This window comes from Neopsephotus bourkii, unplaced genomic scaffold, assembly GCF_033783945.1.
Source record: "Neopsephotus bourkii isolate Nb327-2 ecotype Australia unplaced genomic scaffold, CSIRO-AGI_Nbou_v1 NB_1749, whole genome shotgun sequence".
Lineage (NCBI taxonomy): Eukaryota > Metazoa > Chordata > Aves > Psittaciformes > Psittacidae > Neopsephotus > Neopsephotus bourkii.
In genome coordinates this window covers 3154271-3173541 of record NW_026902223.1, presented here as the reverse complement: position 1 = coordinate 3173541, position 19271 = coordinate 3154271, and the positions used below count along the sequence as shown (strand labels likewise).

At 39.5% G+C, this 19271-nt stretch overlaps 1 protein-coding gene across 4 annotated transcripts in view; it reads right to left on the bottom strand.

The window, feature by feature from the left end:
- PRKCA (protein kinase C alpha) overlaps positions 1 to 19271 on the bottom strand; it is a 161614-nt gene that overhangs the window by 40211 nt on the left and 102132 nt on the right. For all 4 annotated transcript variants that reach the window (XM_061377225.1, XM_061377222.1, XM_061377223.1 and 1 more), the window contains exons 4-8: positions 16536 to 16647; positions 15680 to 15808; positions 4740 to 4896; positions 4510 to 4644; positions 3702 to 3798 (exon numbers count right to left, since the gene is read on the bottom strand). In XM_061377225.1, the coding sequence (XP_061233209.1) occupies positions 3702 to 3798; positions 4510 to 4644; positions 4740 to 4896; positions 15680 to 15808; positions 16536 to 16548 (531 nt within the window). In that variant the 5' untranslated portion in view covers positions 16549 to 16647. The remainder of the gene's footprint in view (positions 1 to 3701; positions 3799 to 4509; positions 4645 to 4739; positions 4897 to 15679; positions 15809 to 16535; positions 16648 to 19271) is intronic.

Sequence of the window (19271 nt, the reverse complement as noted above, 5' to 3'; positions counted from 1 at the left end):
TAAATGGCAAAAATTACTGCTCAAATCAGAGCCGGGTATGAAAACTACAATAAGGTTGCATTGTGTCAATATTCTGCTTTTTTGACTGGCAAAATACTATAAGAAGTATATAACAAATAGTAGATATTGTGGTTAAAAGACTTGCTGGTTTGGGTCCACGGAGCCACCTGGGAATGTTGGGAGTTCCCATGGCAACCTCAGCACGGACAATTATGGAGCAGCTACAATTACTCTGAATATGCCTGTTGAGAGCAGAGTTTCGTTTTCAGATGGCCACAAATAATGCCATTCCGGAGAGAACAGTCACACCCAAAGGTTGAAACTAAGCGAAAAACAGTGACAGATTTTATCCTGCCTCCACTTCCTGCAGGAGTATATTTTTATCTCTAACTATTAATAATGATGTATCATCTATAAATCACTGAAGACAGATTTGATCGTACTGCTAAATGAGCAGATAATTGATTTGTAGGGCAAGACCCAGAAAACAGATTCATTACAATTTGCTGTAGAGAAAACAGGGCACTGCACCTACAGGTAATGTAACAACTTCGTATGGTAATACATAACAATACATAAAAATCTACTTAGTGAGGTCTCTCTGTGATTCCATTAATGAAACCACCGTCCTACTTAATCCTCCTATTTCTTTTCCAAATTCGGTCCCATTTGTTGGCTAGGGTCTCTAACTACTGGGTGCAAGTCAGGTGTAAATTCTTCATCTGGTTTGGAACTGTCAGGATGAGCCATGAGAAAACTTCTCATCACAAATAGCTTCTAGTGTTCAATTACAAATGTAATGAAGAGGATGTTTCAATCTCTTATTTATTTCTCGTTTATAATCCTGTATAGTTATTTGATGGTAGATTTACACAGAATAAATGACTTAAAGCATCTGTGCCACAAGATCCAGTCAGTAAAACAGCATATCAGTGAGATCTGTGTGACTAAAAAGCACATTTAAATAAGAAGTCTGGGTTGTTAAAGTGGAGCGAGAGGGATTCAATAGGGTTGTGTAAATAGTCTGAAATCAGTGAGAGCTTGAGGCCGAATCTTAAAGATGCCTATTGAACAGCAGACACAGGCAGGTACTTTAAATATGATTTAAATGAGAGGTAGCTAGCTCCTAAGTGCTCTTGGAAAGATACTAAGTAAGTTTCTAAACTTGAGTCAAAAGGGCGAAGTCAGGTTTAAGAATGCTTTAGATTTATCTACTTTAAGACCAGAAACTGGTTTCAGAAATTTCAGCCTGCCCAGGGCAGTGGTTGTGTCACCATCCCTGGAGGGATTGAAAAGACATGTAGATATCTTAGAGTACTTAAAGCCACCATCATGGCTTAGTGGTGGACTTGGCAGTGCTGGGTCAGTGGCTGGACTCTTAAAGGTCTTTACCAACCTAAGCAATTCTATGACTAAATCACAAATAGCAGCACGTTTCTCTGCACTATCTACTTGTTCCTTAGTACAGGGTACCTAAAATAAAATGACTATTTAAACCAAGATATATATGATAAGAAAAATAATGTAAGAGATGATCAGTCAGCACCACTTATGTGCCATACCAGAATAGCTAATAAGTTAAATACCACCATTCAGACATCTGTGATGATTATTTTTACAAGCTATAACAGTAATCCCCCTCAAAACCAAATATGAACATTACTTGGAAGTGCTACTTCCCCCTCTTCCTTCTTACAGTGGTGTATGTTGAGAGTATGGGGCTGAACCTAAACCCTTTTACCATGTAACACTGCATTATACTAGCTTCGGTATAGCTATAATCACGTATTCCCATAAATCATCACTAAGTTTTAGAACTGTTCATTATGCAACTCTAAATGATACTGCTGGAGACAGTGTGTTCACGGAAAACCTATTCCCTTTCCTTGATTAATTCAGACCATTAAAATAGCACCAACCAGGCTACCTGCAGGAGAGAGAAAGCTTCAAATACACAGTGCTGAAGCTGAACTAATTAGACTTTGAGACAGACTAATTAGTTCTGGGGCAGAGCTGACCCCATGTGAAGCTGCCATTTCCGGGACCCAGTCCGGCAGCTTTACACAATGCAACCTCTCATGATTTCTACTTTAGTTCACTGCAGGACACGGATAAACCCTGACTGTTTATTCTGCAACCAATGTATTTACAGTAGGCTTAAGAAAATAACCTAAGAGATTGTAAATTCCATATGCAAACATACTGCATATAATAGCTGACATTTTCAAATAGACCATTTTAGTGATTTGTCTTTGTGCTCTGTCCTGAAAAAAACAGATAGATTTCTATACTTGTATCACCAACATACACATATCCACCCATTCCCAGACTCTGTATCTATTGCACAGAGACATGGAAGAGGTGAAAAGAATTACTTTTGAAGCTATTCTTATTTTCGGGAGGATAAAAAGTAAAGATGATCTTGACTAGAAAATGACCTAGTGCAGCAAAATAAAATCACACTGGTCAGATCACAATTGTAAAGAAAAGAAAATGGAATGGAGATTCAAATACTTCTCAAATGTGTAACAAAAATCATAGTTCATGCTGCAGGCAAAAATATGGTAGCTGATCCAAATGTGTTCAGAAGAAATTGATGCACCTTTTCTTTTTCTTTCTTGAAAGTTGAACATGTGCCGTTTTTCCTCACTTTCTTGGGTTAACCCATCTTTTATAATAACAATGTAGAATTCTGCCTGATGGTGAACATAAGAAATGGCCATTTCAGGTTGAAAGGTCCAGGTGTGGTTGTTTATGCACAACAGGTACATTAATTACTTTCTGGATTAACAGTCATACCAGAGTTGTAAATGTTCAACCAGAAAAAAGGAAACAGTAGTGTAGACTGGAAGATTTCAAACTCAATGCTGTGTATGCAGCTGGGAAAAGCAGTCAAGTCAGATGAGCTGAATCCAGTACAGACATTAGCAACACACGTCGCTTCCCAAACCCTACCTTTCCTGTTGCTGGTTTTAATGGCCAGCAAGTGTTCTGCTGTAATACTGGCTATAGATGCCAGAAGAGGCAGTTGCTGGCTAAGTCTGTTCATTAAGAAGCAATTCCTTTGCGTGGCACAGTGAGACCATGCTTGTGACTACCAACCACTCCATTCTGCACCACAGGAGGCAGGAAGACTGCGGGAAGTATCGCTTTTCTCCAGTATTTCTTTTCTGTATGCAGCCAGAAATACTTCCAGCCCTTCAAAATTCCATACCCACATAAAAGCTGTCAGAATCTCACATCTACAAAGGTTTGGAGGCTCCAAATAATCAGTAATTAACACTGTAAATATTTTCTTTAGAAGAAAAAGCATTTAGTGTGAAACGTTCTAACTATTAAAATACTTTTGTTTCTGATAGTCTAATTTGTCAACTAATGGAGATAAGAGTGATAAGGGCTGGCAGATTTTGCAGCAAGGATTAAAAGACACTGAAATTATTACATATTCTTGACAAAAAAGGTTTTCAAATACCAACTTACAAGTGTCAGGGGAGAGAAGCTGAACCGTCAGAAAAAATGGTACAACTACAGAGTTACACCATGTGGTCCAACCTCCAAGAAACCCAAAGGCACATAGTGCTGTCACAGGCAACAGAAACAGCAGTACTCTAAAAGGTGTCTTGTAATACGTGGGTTTCTTTGGTAATAAAGTGAAAAGTGCATGTAATATACAGTTGCATCCATTTGTGTTTAATCCTCACCTCAAACTTCTGCCTGAGCTCTGCGTTTCCATCTTCATCAGCATCTGGAATTGGAACATTGTAATATTCACCTTCCTCTTGATTCAGCAGCTTGTACCTGGGGAACATTTGAGAAAACAACAGTGACTGCACAGTTTAAGTGCTGCTACATTTAACATGGGATTTAACTGCATTAAGTGTGGTTTGTATCAGTGTCACAGATATGTGAAGAACTGCTCTGAAAGATCTAAAGCAAACTCAGAAACAGAAGATATTTAACCGAACATTAGAACTTTAATCCAAAACTATCTGCCAAGGCAGTTTAAGGGACAAGGAAATTCCACCATCCTGGGGTATGATGGGAGACATCAACCTTGAAGAACCTTTATCTCCAGTGCTTCTATAGCCATAGACAATTGACAAAAGGTACTTTCTGAGTCGACGTGATGAGTTCTATGCCTATTTTACTTGTTAGGACATAAGATGGTACTTTACAAAATCAGTTCCCATGTACTTTGAATCTGCAGAGCTATATATAACATAATACACTTTGTAATGAATATATCATATTCATGATAAAAATAAAAGTCTTATCACAAGAGCATGTACACAGAACTGAGTGTACAGCAGAAGCTTCAAGAACACCACCAAAGAAAAGCATTCCTTTTCTTATCCTCCTTTGTTATAAATAATCTTTTTCTTAGGTTTAGTTGCGTTTTCAGTGAATTCATAACCTGAAATACAGCGCAAAACTCCAAACCAGATCGATTATGTTGAAGAAAAATACTGGAATGTGTTATATTCTCTCCTCTCTTTTCAGAACTCTCACCATCCACTGGCGGGCATTTTCATAAGCTCTGACACTCCAAACGAAAGGGATCCCATGAAATCGTTTCTGGTTGTTCGATCCCAGTCCCAGACCTCTACTGATAACCGTCGATCTTTGTCTGTAGGTTTTAATTTACTAAAAAGGACAGAAACAGAGGAATTTTCAATGCAACACTGAAATAAAAGAATCAGTCCATACACAGGTACTTCATTAGAAGGCGTTAAACTTACAATGTGAATGATTCATTCCAGTCTGGATTCAGAGTAGAACGGATGGTTTTTGTTTTTTGTTTGCTTTCATTCTTAGGATCTGGGATGAGCTTCAGTTTAACGTAAGGATCTGAAAGTCCATTTGGATCCATGGGAATTAGGTTTTTTGCTTCTCGCACTGTCAACATAAAACATAGCTGATTTGTATAGGACTACAGATCAACATAAAGAAAGCAGTTATATGTCAAACCAGATACTGAAACATGCTGGAAAATAAAACAAGCAAGACATGAAACCCATTTGTCAGACTTGGCATGGAAGAAGCTACTTGCTGTAAAGTAAGGCTGCACTTAGCACTATTTATAAGGACGGTAGAGAGAAATGACAGGAGAGAAGAGCAATTCACAAACAAGAAGCACCTTTCAGGCAGCTCTTTTCCTGCAATGGAATGACTGAATGCCCAAATCCATCACTATACATTTTTAAGTGCAGATCTTTTATTTCCTCATCAGTCTCAGGTTATTACAAATACAGGACTATCAGCCAAATACTATAAAGGTGATATAGCTAGATCATAATAGATGTCAGAAGACTGCTAATTTGCTACAATCCTTCCTTTGAAGGTATCTAACACTAAATGTCTCTCAGATTCCTGGTTCTTTCGTTGTCAGATGGAATCACTGTAAGCATTTTATCATGACAGAAACCAAAGTAAAAGTGCAGAGAAGACAAGTTTAAATTCAGCTTCACAAAAAATGCTAATGTAGCTTCTATTTTTGCAATGTCAAAAGAAGGCATGAAGTGAGTTAATATATCTCTTGTTGCTACTGATCCCCAAAGAGAGACAAGAATAGTCCGCAATCTGCAAGGGGTACCATTCCCTGCAAAGACACATCCCTGGAACAAGGCAGGGATGATGGGTTACAAAATGGCTCTTACTGGGGGCTTGGCAGCTTTGGGGTTTCAGCCTGGCTGGAGTTCCTGCAGCACTTGTGAGGTTCATTAAGCAGCAGCTCAGGAGTCACTGAAGGGGAGTTAAGTATCCCAGTGGATGAGCAAAGGCAGCTCTGCCATCCCACTCTTGCAGAGGACCAGCAGAACACCCCCATAACACTTTACTACAATAAGGTTTTATTCTGCATTAACAGATTGAGCCATCAGCTCCTGCTGAACCTCAGCAGAAGAGGTGAGTTTTCCTCATGCTGTGCAAACCCCATCCCACCCTGTTGTGCTGGGAGGAACTGCAGTGGTTGAGTTGGGGTGGGGAATTCAGTGATCACAACAGGGCATCTCAAAACCTACAGGGAGCAGCAATCCCCTGGGCTTGTTTTGGGCAGAAAGCAGCTTTCATTCAGGAATTCTTTTGTGAGATTCATAGTTCAAGATTAGAATTGTCCCTGGAAGGAAAATAACAAGAAGCTTTGAGGGTGACACGGTTCCCAGGGAAGGAAGGAACACCAGCATTTAGGAGTCACTAAACTTCTACTGACTGTGTCCTCAGCTACTGCTTTCACAGAGTCAACCTCAGGAGGGCTTCTTAAATTTACCTACTTAACTGAAGAGATCTGAAAGGAAATGTAGGAGAGATCAACCCTTAAGTTACCCAACAGCTCTTCATGGAAAACATTTCCTACAAAAGGTTGAGCCTTCGAGTCACTTAAGAACTCAATCACAGCAGATCTTCAGCAAAAGACAGTTATGGTTTGCCCAAGGCTCTCTCCTTCTTTCCCCCAGATTTAAATAGCATTTCATATTATGAATGAAAATTACAGACCTTCCCAGGATTTCAACCTGTTATTTCCCAGAATGGGGACTGAATGGCATCCAAGCAACACAGATATTTTATAGTCTCATCTTCTCTCATTATTTATAGAGTTAGAGGAGGGGACACTGATGACGTGTAAACCAGCTGAAGTATGTCTTTTCAAAGTGCCTTTTGTTCTCCCTTTAGAAATAAAGGCAGGGCTGTGGTGGACTGACAACTGTGCTACTAAAACAGAAAGAGATGGACAATGCATGTAAAGCACAGGACAGGTATGTATTCACACGCTGATGTAAGTAGCTCTAGGCTGACAGACTCCTTTTACATGATGGAAAGAGTGTTCCAGTACTGGCAAAGACTGTGTTCTTTCAAATGACATAACTGCTAAGTAATGATTTAGTGCAAGTCTACTGCTTAGCTGTTGTGTCATTTGATTCAAGCTGTAGAGGGAAAAAACTGGGGGAAAACAGCCACAGTTCAACCTGCTCCATTTAATAAGAGAGGATTTGATGTGGTGGAAGAAGTTGGAAGAGAGAAATACCAGATATAACCGGCACCTTATATCCAAAATGGCTGTAGACAGCAGGTAGAGCACAGGAATGAAGCTACTTGTTTGGAACACGCTAGTTTATTTGTCAAGATAATTCTCATGCAGAACAGATACCCTGATGTAGATTAATTATTGACATTAGATCCTGTTTGGAAAGGAATCACATTAACCTGAACCAACTGTTAATAATGATTAAGTTTCGTTTCTTAAGTCCGAGCTTTTAAAATGAGGCAGAAAATGTGTATGGGCTACAATCTTAAGATGAAATGTATTTCTTGTGTTACTCAAGTAATTGTACCAGATTTAAAAGAACAAAACAGAAACATGCATTTTTCTTGCAGTGTTTCATCTGCAGTTTTCCACAATCCCTGTATGAAGCTGACAGTGCTTTGCAATTGGGGAAATGATAGCTTTCAGCCTCCACTCTCATTTCACTCTGAGTTTGCCTTTTGAGGGTCTCTGCATGCAGAGGTCAGCTGGAAAACCTCTTCTGTTCTCAACCCACGCTAAAGAAACCTTCATCCAATATTAAAATTAAGCACACTGAAAGGGACTGTCAAATGCTTTTGAGGAATAACATCACGATTAAATAACTTGCTTCAGTTGAATATTTACAGTCCCAAAGGGATTAAGAACCATAAGTGAGTGAAGGATGAAGTGACAGCTTTCAATGCAAATTGCTCGCTCTCTCATCTTAGATGTGGTTTTATTTTGGGGTTTGGGGTTTTATTTTTGTCTTCTTGTACACAGCACTTGGGACTGCGCTGCCAGGTTTGGCACATGAACTATTGCTTCAAAATCCACCTTTGCATTTTTATTCTCTATTATTATTTCTATGCTGTAGTTGGGCATAAGTAAGGAGCAGAACGCTCCACGTGTTCTCCAGCTTCCCAGGAATACACACTAGTAAGTTTTCCATTAAAATTCCTTGAACAAAATTACTTAACATGGTGCCTTCATGGTTAAATTTTACCTGGAGATTCTCAGTGTGAAACCAAGCACAGTTCTGAGGAACTGGCTGGGTGGATGCAGAGCCCTTCTTGAGGCTGTGCTACGGATTGCTCCTGGAGAAAGCCAGCCCTGATTAGCCTTGATCCATGCCTAGAAACGAGCCCTGACAGCAGGAGGAGGTGGCAGCATGTGTAAGACTTCTTCTTTTCACAGCAAACACATAAAAGGAAAAAAAGCCCTCCAAATACCAGAAAAGAAGCTCAGAAATGAACTGGGAAGAAAGAAGCAACATCTACTAAATACAGGCTGCCAAAGAAGTCATTATCTCACTCCTTGTTTTAAACTATCTGGCCCATTTGCACTTTTGTCTGCATAATTAGTACCCTTAGACATCTTTCTTCAACTGACTTAGCACTTCTTTTCTTGAGGAAACAGCATGATGATACTTGTGCTAAAGAGTGCTTATAAAGAATTAGCATCTATGTGGTCCACCTCTTTAAGAGCACCCTATTTTTAACAGGATAGGTCAGGCTTCTCTAAGAGGACTGAGAAGGAGATTTCCCCTCCCCACCAAAGGCACTACTTCTTGTGTGTGGTTGAAACACAAAAAGTGAAATGAGAAATAAAGACATTTAAAGTGAAATGAAAAATAACACCAAGAAAATACATCAACTTACTGTGGCTGGATTCTGCTATAGCTGTAATGATGGCAAGCAATCTCATACTGCTCTATAATTACCAGTTAATTAAACTCAACACTGTGATAGAGATGTCACTCTAATTTGCAGATGGCTGAAGTGAGATACAGTTCAGCATCACTTGGAGTGTAACTTGGGTGAAACTTAAACTACTACTTGACAGTCTTCTGTCACAACTATTAAGTTATAACTATCCATGACTGAGCAAAGTAGCTGGCACAAGATACATTTCCCAACGTTTTGCTCGGATTACTCTTAAGAGGGACTGAGAAAGCATTCATGAAAATACATTAAAGAGAAGTATATGTTGAAGTTTTGAACACATCCAACATTGCCCAGGTTTTCCTTCTGAAAACCAGAAATATTTGTCAACTTGTCATAGAGAAAAATGTGCCATTTTCCTCCTCATGGCCAAAGAAGACATCATCATGATGGTGATTCAGCAGAAAATGTAGAATATTTGATGACTGTCCTATGGCTGTTCTTATGTATGTGCTACTTATATCCAGCAGTATCCGTCCAGAAGCCATGCCTGAAACTGGGACGCCCACTTTTCCAGGAATAGTCTAAAGCCATAAGCAAATACAGAGCTGGTTCTTAGGCATCCGTACTTTAAATAAATACCTAAATAAGACAGAGTGGGCTGGTAGAGAACAACTGACATTTTATGTACAGAGAAGAAATTCAGGCAGCATTTTGAGGAGCTCAGAGTGCAGATGACAAACCCAGAACTTCCTTCATGAGATCTTATAGGTTACAAGTTGCGAGCCCCATGCAGTTATGGGTTTATAACTTTTGGTGATACCAGCAAACAAATTTAGTCATGGGAATGAATAAATAAATGCTATTGTCCCTATAACAAAGCTGAACTATCAACAGCGTGAGTTTATTCAGTTCAAGTGAGTCACAGCTACCTTTCTCCTGAATTCCCAAATGTTGATAATAAACCAGTTTACTAATCACAGCAACCACTTCTTGCCAACCTTTAACTCCCTGCAGGCAACTTAGATGAGCAGAAATCTCTCAATCACACATGAATAGCTGCTTTTAAAAGATGATTCAAATCTCGAATGGTCTCTCTGGCAAACTATCCAGCAAAATGAAAGCAATGGAGATGGCTGTTAGCTCCAGTACATCCTGCAGTTCCTGCCTTCCCACAATAAAGCATTAGTAAATTATTCCATACGTCTTACTACTTAAGTAATTTGACACAGATTGCAGTGACCTGCCCACTACATGCACTGCTTAGGTGGATAACAGTATTCCCAACCAAGGAACTTTCTCCCCAGTACACCACCACACTCCCCTTACACACAGTTTAAAAGATTCACCCACTACAGAAAATACTCTATCTCCCTATCTGTGCACTTGTACTCTTCCAACACAAAATCCAAAGGTGCCTCCAAAACTGCTCAGCTTTCACTGAAGATTTATTATAAGATTTTATTAAGGTGATCTGATTTTATCCAGACTGAATGCTTGCCTGCTGGAGCTGGCTGTGACTCTGGTACAACTGGCTCCAAAACAGATCCTGCTTTTCAGGCAGTGTCCAATTTCTATACAGTTTTCATCAAGAAGAGACCCTTCAGAGATGAGACTTTTCTCTATTCCATAACTACTCCCCTAGCAGCTAAAATGTCTTTTAATATCCCTCCTGAGACCATCGCCTAATGAATGTAGATGACTGGAACTCCTGCCCTTCATAGGTGATTTACACACAAGAGTAGGTGATTAATTTCCTTCCTAGAACAAGATGAGAAATGAACCAATGTTACAGGATCCTTCACTCCCCTGTATTTATTCAGATTCTTACTAACAAAATAACGTACAGCCATCTCTAATGGTACTTTATAAGTACTTGATGCCTGCAAAAGGCTCTCAAGCTTTGATTTCAACTGGAAATCCCATAGGAGCAACTGTATTTTATAAGATTACCTTTACAAGAATTAACCACCATAAAAGAAAATGTACTACTGGGTAGGACAGGTACTTAATAAAACACAAGTCTTAACACAAGATATATCTAATCATCTGAAAAGGGATTTGGACTATTAAATTTTAACTCTTATCTGTTTATACTCCTACATAAGTATGTAGCATTTTAGTTAGATCTGTTCTATGCATGCAGATGGCCATTTCTGAAATGCTAATCTTCCTTTTAAATGCTACGCACTGCCTATTTCTTTATGGTAAATTGAATTTAATGAATGAAACAGGAAGATTTTAGCTGCTGCCGGGGTTGGCATTTGTAAAAGGCAAAGCTCTTTCCGTAATGAATGCAGTGACCCTGCAGGTTCTGGGAATGCCAGAAAAGAGATCAGATACTGGTGAGATAAACCATGAGATTTGTACTTTTGAGATGTGAAAAATGCCTCCCTCATGCAAGTCATTATTTGGGACCACTTTATAGGTATTTGGTACTAAAAGCCGGTCAAACAGCCAGCACATTCATCTATGTTCCCTTTTAAAGTTGTGGACATTATGAAATTAATGCTAACAAAGACAGACTAATACTGACCTAGACAATCATAAGTAGAATTATGTCTGTGTGTGTGGTGTGGGATCCTTTGAGGAAACATCTTTACAAGCATTCAGCAATGTGCCCAAATTCCCCTCAAGCTTGTTTGGGCAGAGGCTCTTCACTCTGCTGCCTGCAGTGACCAGTGTGACAGGACATTAACATGCAGTGCCATAGGGTAGCTCAGCAGCCAGGCAGTCACAAATGATGTGAAAAATGTATGGAGAGGAGCACAGAACTCCTAGGGAGATGACTGTCGGAGAGCCTGTTCGGTGCTCCCAACCTCTGCCGGGGTCGCTGCCAGGTTTCCTCTTCTTTTAAAGAACGGAAGCATCAGTGAAGAATAAAACCAGGTCTTCTGTATTCTTCCAGCTAGGGAAAACACACTTTGAAAACCCTAAAAACTCTGGGCTGTGTATATATGTATTTTAATAACATTTATGTAAAAGCAGGGTGCATTAGCTGACAGTGAGTCCCTAACACCCTGCCTCTAAACCAGTGCCTGTGTCAGGAGGCCAGCTCCTTAGTGTCAGCTCCTGCCAAATCCAACTCCCAGCAGCTCCCAGGTCACAGTTTTAGGATCCCCATCAAGTGCCAGATGGGGTTATTTTCTCACAAAGGTTACTGTTTACTCACTAAAAAAAGAGAAATCAAAACTGTGATTCAGCCACCTGCCAACTCATTGGAAGAGCTCTGAATTATCAGATGGGTCAAGAAGTAAATGGAAGAGTGACAACACTTCTAATGCACACGAGGAGGAAGAAAATTCAGTGCAAAAGCATAGACTAAAAATACCCCAAACTGCTTTACTCTGCCTAAAAGCAAAATCCCCAACTCAGTCCAACCCATGAAAGGGTCACGAATGCAGTGATTTCAGAAAAAAGCCATTTAGGAGTGTTCCTATAAAAAGAGAACCACCATGTTGATTTACTGCAAGTGCAATGAATTATTAACAGTCACTGTATCTCTCAAGCTAGCAGCTATAAAATAAACCACTGCTATTTAAGAACTGCAACACAAATGAGCACTGAATGAGGCACACTGACTAGCCCTGGAATGATGAAGTTTGGCAAAGTGTGCCTGTACAAAATTCATACTTGTGAAGAGCACTGCAGTCTGTAACTCTCACACAGAAAAGACTGAATGTCTACCTTCAAGCACCCAGATTGAGGATTTGCCCTTATAAACTGGAAATCATTATGTTTTCATCTAGGACTGAATCATTCCCACTATTAGCTCAATTCAAATCTTACCTAAATACTTGGGTATTTCAGATAATCTGACTGAACCAATAGCCAGCTCCATTCGACAGTGCTCCATTTTGATTTTCCCCTAGTATTCACTAGGAAAAAACCAAGTCCTATTTCCAATATTTTATCAGTAAAACACTCAGTTTTACTCTGTGTGTGTTTATTGTGGCCTTTTTGGAAACAAAAGCTGCCACAAAACCCTCAAAGCAATTAATCAGAAGTGAAACCAAATTATGACGCATTAAGCAAGTGTTCCTTAAATGAGCACATCTTGCAGGCGGTGTTATGGGTGCTGCATCACTGATGCGTGCCCTGGCTGGGACTGCGATGGTTGAGTTGCCCATCAAAGTGATTTGCAAGATGCCAACCAGAATGGCAGGTCTCCATTTAGCAGCACAAATGTTTTGCATGCAATCAAGGCTGGCTAGGATTGAATCAGCAGGAGCTAATTAACAACCAAAACAGGATGCAGAGCAGATATTAAGGAATTCAGCCGAAGGATTTCAACACCTACAGAGTAATTCCTTTGATAAAGATACAGGCAAAGGCTCAAACTAAACAGCCAATCATTGATTATTTTTCCTGCTGTTCATACACCCTCCTGGGTGTTTAATTCACCTCCTTTCTCAAAGCTAAATGCAGTGGTGTCGTGCTTGGCAGCTCAGGGAACAGCCTATTCTAGCAGTCCCATACTAGGAGAAAAGGAGTTCAAATGCTTTGCACAGGAATATGTCCATGAACTACTTGCCAACTACTGATTTTATTTGCTGTGAAACATGCACAAAAGGTATCCGAAACTTCCCCCTGTGTGGGTTTAGTCTGTATATATGTTTTTCGTTGGAGAAAAGGATCTGCCTTTCAGGGCAACTGTCATTCTTATTTAAAGGAGTTTTCTGAAAGCTTGGAAAAGCTGGCGAGCCTCAACCAAAAGAACTTAAGAGCACTGTAATGGTTATACACACAACAAGGTTCTAGTAAATGGTTTTTCTTGTTGTCCAGAAACCTACTTCACTGTAGGATGGAAATGCTTTATTTATAAGCACACAAGTAACAGCATTTGCCAAGTCCAACTGCACCAAAAAGAGCTCCAGGAGGAAACCTACCAAATACCTGTAACCATTTTACCACATTCACATAGAATCATAGAATAGTTAGGGTTGGAAAGGACCTTAAGATCATCCAGTTCCAACCCTCTGCCATGGGCAGGGATACCTCACACTAAACCATGGCACCCAAGGGTAAACCATGCGACCCAATATCTTCTCTAATAAAACTGTGAACTGAAAGAATACCTATTTCTGTAATTGCTTTATAGTGCCTTGGTACCACACACTTGTGACAAACGTTTTTGCCCCTAAACCGACTATAAACCTGTGGAATCATCAGAAAATAAATACGTGTTATTTGTCAAATTATGTGCATTATGGCAGGAAGTTTAAGCCATATTTAAGAACCTTGCTGCAAAGCAGCCTAAAATAATGCAAACACTAAATTTAGTCACGTGGATGAGTTTCGAATTAGCATCTATCATGGTACAATTACTTTTAGAATCTGCATCAGCATCTATGAAATGCCTCGCTACTTCCAGAAACCACCTTTCTGTTAGAGTCAGTACCTTGGACAACTTTACCCCTCCTACGTCAACAGGAAGCGATCAGGAAAGTCAAGCTACAATTAGGTACCATTTGGGATCTGCTCTGACCCTAACTAACATGCATCCTATTTCTACATTTTACAAGGGCTGGCAGGAGAATGCGGAGCTGTTTGGATTTAGAGACAACTAAGCCATGGAGTGTGCTGGTTCTGTGAGCTCTGAGAATTCACTGTGATGGTCTGATTTCCTTTCTGTTGGCTACAATGGCTATGGTCTCTATTGAGACTCATTCCCCACAGAAGAAATGCAGGAGTGGTACCCTGCTCTTGTTTCAGTGTGGACACTGAATTCAGTCTCTTGCAGCACCAGTTTTGCAGACGTGTCAGTGTACATGTAGGTTTGTGGCCTTCAGTGCTGGTCACACACTAACCAGCACACTCTCCTGAGGTAAAAGCTTTTGATGATTTGTGTTTTATGAGCATCTTCTAGTCCATTTCCTACATAAGATCATACTTACTTTGGTTCTAGTTACTACAGCACATATTTTATGTGTCCTTAAAATTTTGAGCCATAATAAAATCAGGTTTCTCTTTTAGAATTTGTTTTGCAGGCTTACTCCTACACTTATAAAAAATAATAATAATGAAGATTTTGTTGTTATTGCCTCTCTTATTTAACTTCTGTCCATCCTAACTCCTGCCCTGTGGCCTCCCTTTGAGTAAATACACTGCAATGTGACTGGCAAAGAAAACTGTTTGCATTATTTGTGTCCAACAGAAAGGTAAAATCAAACAAAGTTCACTCCCAACTTTACATTTCAGGTATCAGATACATTCATTAGAAGCTGACCCCACCTAAACAAGCAGGCACACACAGAACAAATGTAACACGCTGTAAATACAAATCCTCATGCAGACCCTGAGCAATGAACTTCGCTTTCTGACACAGAACAAGAAGTCCTGTTGGAGTTAAACAACATTTCACGTGTCTCTTTAGGGGACAGAACAATCCTTCATCTCACAAAATACATTTTCCAGAGCTTTCTTCTGGAACTCCAGAGCTGGAATGGGTCACTGGGATGTGCACAACCAAAGCTCACTCCTAAATCCTGGGAGAAATGAACTGCCACCCTCTCTTTCCTCCCCTCTCTTCCTCCTTCCCACCTGGGTAACCTTCACTTTACAGAATGTGGCGATTTCTTTTTTCATATCATAACTCACTGTCAGTAATATTTGGGATTGAATCCAAGCTGCCTTTGTTTATTAAATACTCTGAAATGCAGGAAGCAACTCCTCAGCTGATGAAAGCCCAGAGTACTTCTGAAGATGATGGCTAACTTCCTGACCAGCTGCAGCCATCCTACTGGGCTGCTCTCTACATGAAAACCAACATCCCAGTTAATTTCTAATGAATATTCCTATGTTTTTAAAGCTATTGCTACAGCTTCCATTTGTCTACCTTTGTGAACACCAGTTCATAGCTTCTTGATTCAAGGCCACGTCGAATGAAATCCTCACACTTCTGAATGGAGATACTCCATCACTGGCTTTAATACACAGAGGTGTGACAAAGGTGCATAAGCCCATATTGTGTATTATACACTTAAAAATCTGCAAAATTCCCAAGTAAGTTGTGTACCTGTTACTTCCAGTTTGTCACCATTGACTTCAGCTTTCAGATAAATCCTTCCTCGTTTCTCTGTGTGATCCATGCCACAGAGGCTTGGGACGTTTATTACACATTGCTTATGAACGTTCATATCACAGGCTGTGGATATAAAAGCAGTTCAGACAGTCATGAGAAGCTAATAATATGACTACACTGCAAACACCGAGCAAAGAGAAAGTTAAGATTACAGTGCTTAACTGTTGGCAAGACTTTCAGGTTACAGCTGTACATTTTCAACTGAAGGACATGGCTAGTTCGCATCTTAGGCTTTGCAGACAGCGAATGAAACAGAGAATTAAATAATCTACTTTAGAAAACTAAAGGTATCTTTAATGGAGCGCAAGGGAAATGAGTGAAAATGGAATAAAGATTTGCTGGGAATACAATTAAGACAACAGAGCACTCGTGCCAGCATCAGCAACAATGGGAGCTAGGTTTAAATTGATTATTTGATTTTTCTAGCAGGAGACTTCCAAGAAGAACGAAACAAAAGTGAAATATTGGACCTTGGCTACCAACTGAACTCCAATTTCAGTCTTCAACAGCACATTCACCCTGACCAGTCTAAAAAGAGGCTATCTCAAAACGGGAACGGCAAAGGCTCTTCAGCCACATCAAAGTGAATACACAGTGTTCTCAGTAACACAGGTGATTTTCATCAATGTATTATTACAGTACTGAAATACCCACTTGAAATGTAACATTACTATAAATAGCTGACATTTGAAATGGTATTTTCCACAGAAAAGAGCTGAGAAGCTGTTACCCACTGTTTCCACTTACTTTCTAAAACACCCTTTTGATAACACAAAAAATCTTCACTTACTGTCACATTTCATCCCTTGGTGCAGAAGCCCATAAAGCAGTGACCCACAATGGTCACAGAAGGTCGGGCTCCCATAGGTGTGGATCTTAAATTTGTGCTTGCTTCTGGGATCCTGTAGGGGAAAAAAACAGAAAGGGATTCCTTTGCTTTGGTGTTGTAAGAAAGACTATGTCAGAACTGCATCAGGCTTGGTCCTGTGATTCATCTTCACTAAAATTCGCCCATTTACTGACTGGACATTGTCACCATTCTGAAATGATGACACCAATTGTACCAGAAGAGGAGGGAAGTAACTGCCAAGGGGCTAATCAGAAATACAGTCAAGTGGCTGTCAAATCAGGACCTGGAAGATGGGATCAATCTGAAATGTTGCAATTTATAATCTATATTATTGTAAATGAAAGTGAACAAATTCCAGTATTTGTAGTAAGTATCTTACAGACTGCTATTCCCATCTGATTTTTGAATAAGGCAACTGAAAGTGACATTTTAAGGCCACCAGCAGCTTGGAAATGGTTTCTAATTTAGGACCAGTGAAAGGGAATACACCCAAATCACTTATATGTACCACATGTCCAAACACATCTGTTCTTTCTCCAGTGATAGAGGTCCCCTTTGGAAAGCTAAAATTTATATAAAAGGAAGAAATCACATCTTCAGTATCTTCACCCATGGCAGCCTCATTCCATGTATACACAGCCACAGAACTTCACATACACCAGATTCCCACAGCCTGTTCCCAACACTCGGAGATGCACACTGCACAAACACAGGGTGCAACAGCTCTGTCCTCCTGGGCACATCAGCTGTACTTTGGTATCCATTATGACCGATTTCAGCCCCAACTCTACTTTAGTCCAAGCTCTCACTGCACAATCTCAATCAGGAGCTGGGAAGAGCAGTCATTTTTCTTCATTAGAAAACATTCATAGGGGACTAAAAGCAATTCTTGCTCACATTCTTTTCAGAAAAGACCATGCAAATTAAGAAATGCTGGGTCTTTCTTGCATTAAAACATCTTGAACAAAACCACAACCTCAAAACAAGACATCAAAAGGTTTTTCTTCTATTTACATTTTATATTAATATACCTTCATATCAGAATTATCAAATGGCCTTAAAAAATTAAGTAACTTTTCAAGTTGCATCTGCTGAGAAAAGCTTTCCAAAAAATCCAAAGCATTGGGACTGTCACACAAAGTGGAAAATCTGCCAACTCTTTCTGCACACAGAAAAGATTCCTCTAGGATAAGAACTTCCTCAAGAAATTTAGGAACTTCTCCTAGTAATTATCATAAAAATATGACTAAGAAGGCAAAATCTTACCTCCAGAATTTGCTATTTTGCCATATTATGCTTTGTGAAGGTTTTCTGCTTGTTTCAGACAGTATTCTTTGTGTGACTTTTTTTGGCAATGAGGAAGCTATGAGCATTGCTTTTCACTGCACAGCCAGAAATTAGACATACAGTATAGAGGAGAGCAAGTAAACACTTCACATTAAGAATTCAATTGGAGACTATTTCACTAGCTCTGTTGGTTATGCAGCTTGAGATATGACATGCAAACTAGTAACAACCATATTGCTTTTGTAAACACAGTTAACCTAAATGGAATGACATTCAATGCTCCGGAGAACATCTGTTTCGTTATTTATTAAAGATGTATCTAATGGGTCTTGTGGTGCAGGTCATGGGAACATTGCTTTGCTGAAGGATTATCTGATGGATTGCCTCGGACTATATGCCTTCCAGACAAATCAGAACCCATTTTCAAAGTTAATTCTGCCTTAAATTGTTTTATTTAGAAGACATAAGGGGACTTGTTGCCTTATAAATACAGACACTTAACCAGTATTTGGTGAGCACAGCTGCTGATGAGAAGGACAGACCCCCAGCTTCTAAGAGTGATACTGAATAAACAGACTTTTGTAGTTGTGTTTAACATCTGACATAAGTGGTATTTATGAAGTAATGACACAGAGGGGAAAGAACTATGGGAAATTATTATAATGAATGTCTACTAAATCCATGGAACCTGTGTATTATACTGAAATTGTATCAAGCACTTCCAGATAATTCCATTTCCATCAATGGAATATACATGGCATTAAGTTAAGCAGGGGTGTGCCTGTGGCTTAAAAATGTTGTGACATGTAAGGAGAGCTCTATCGTACCCGCTCCAGAACAGCAAGCAAGGGCCCATGTACTCCTGCACTTAGCTCTACGTAAACACAAAACACCAGGAAGAGCATTATTCTAAAGCAATGAAGCAAAACCAGGCATGTGAATAAATAAATCGGGTTGGATCAATCCTATTTTCTGCTTCAGTCCTATGATTTTTTTTTTGTTTTGGTAAATTGAAGCACACAAAACAATTGTTATTTTGCAAGCAAGTCTGAGAACATACAGAGAAAGATAGCTATACATCCATCAGAGATGTTAAAACCTTTTCATCTCATTCTCTATATTAACATGGGCTATTCACACACAGTACTACCTTTGAACATATAGGTTACACTTTAAATAACTATATTACTAATAATTACTACACTGCCAGTACTAATCACCTGTATTATTAGCAGCAATTAAGTTATTAGTTGTTAATGTAGTTTTAATACTTCCCAGTGTTAAATATGCAATAAGTGACTTACACAGATTATTGAGGAAATAGCTTTGACATTAGTATTTTTCAGCTAGTCGTAAACTGAGTTAGAGGTAAGCTCCTGTAAATTGTCT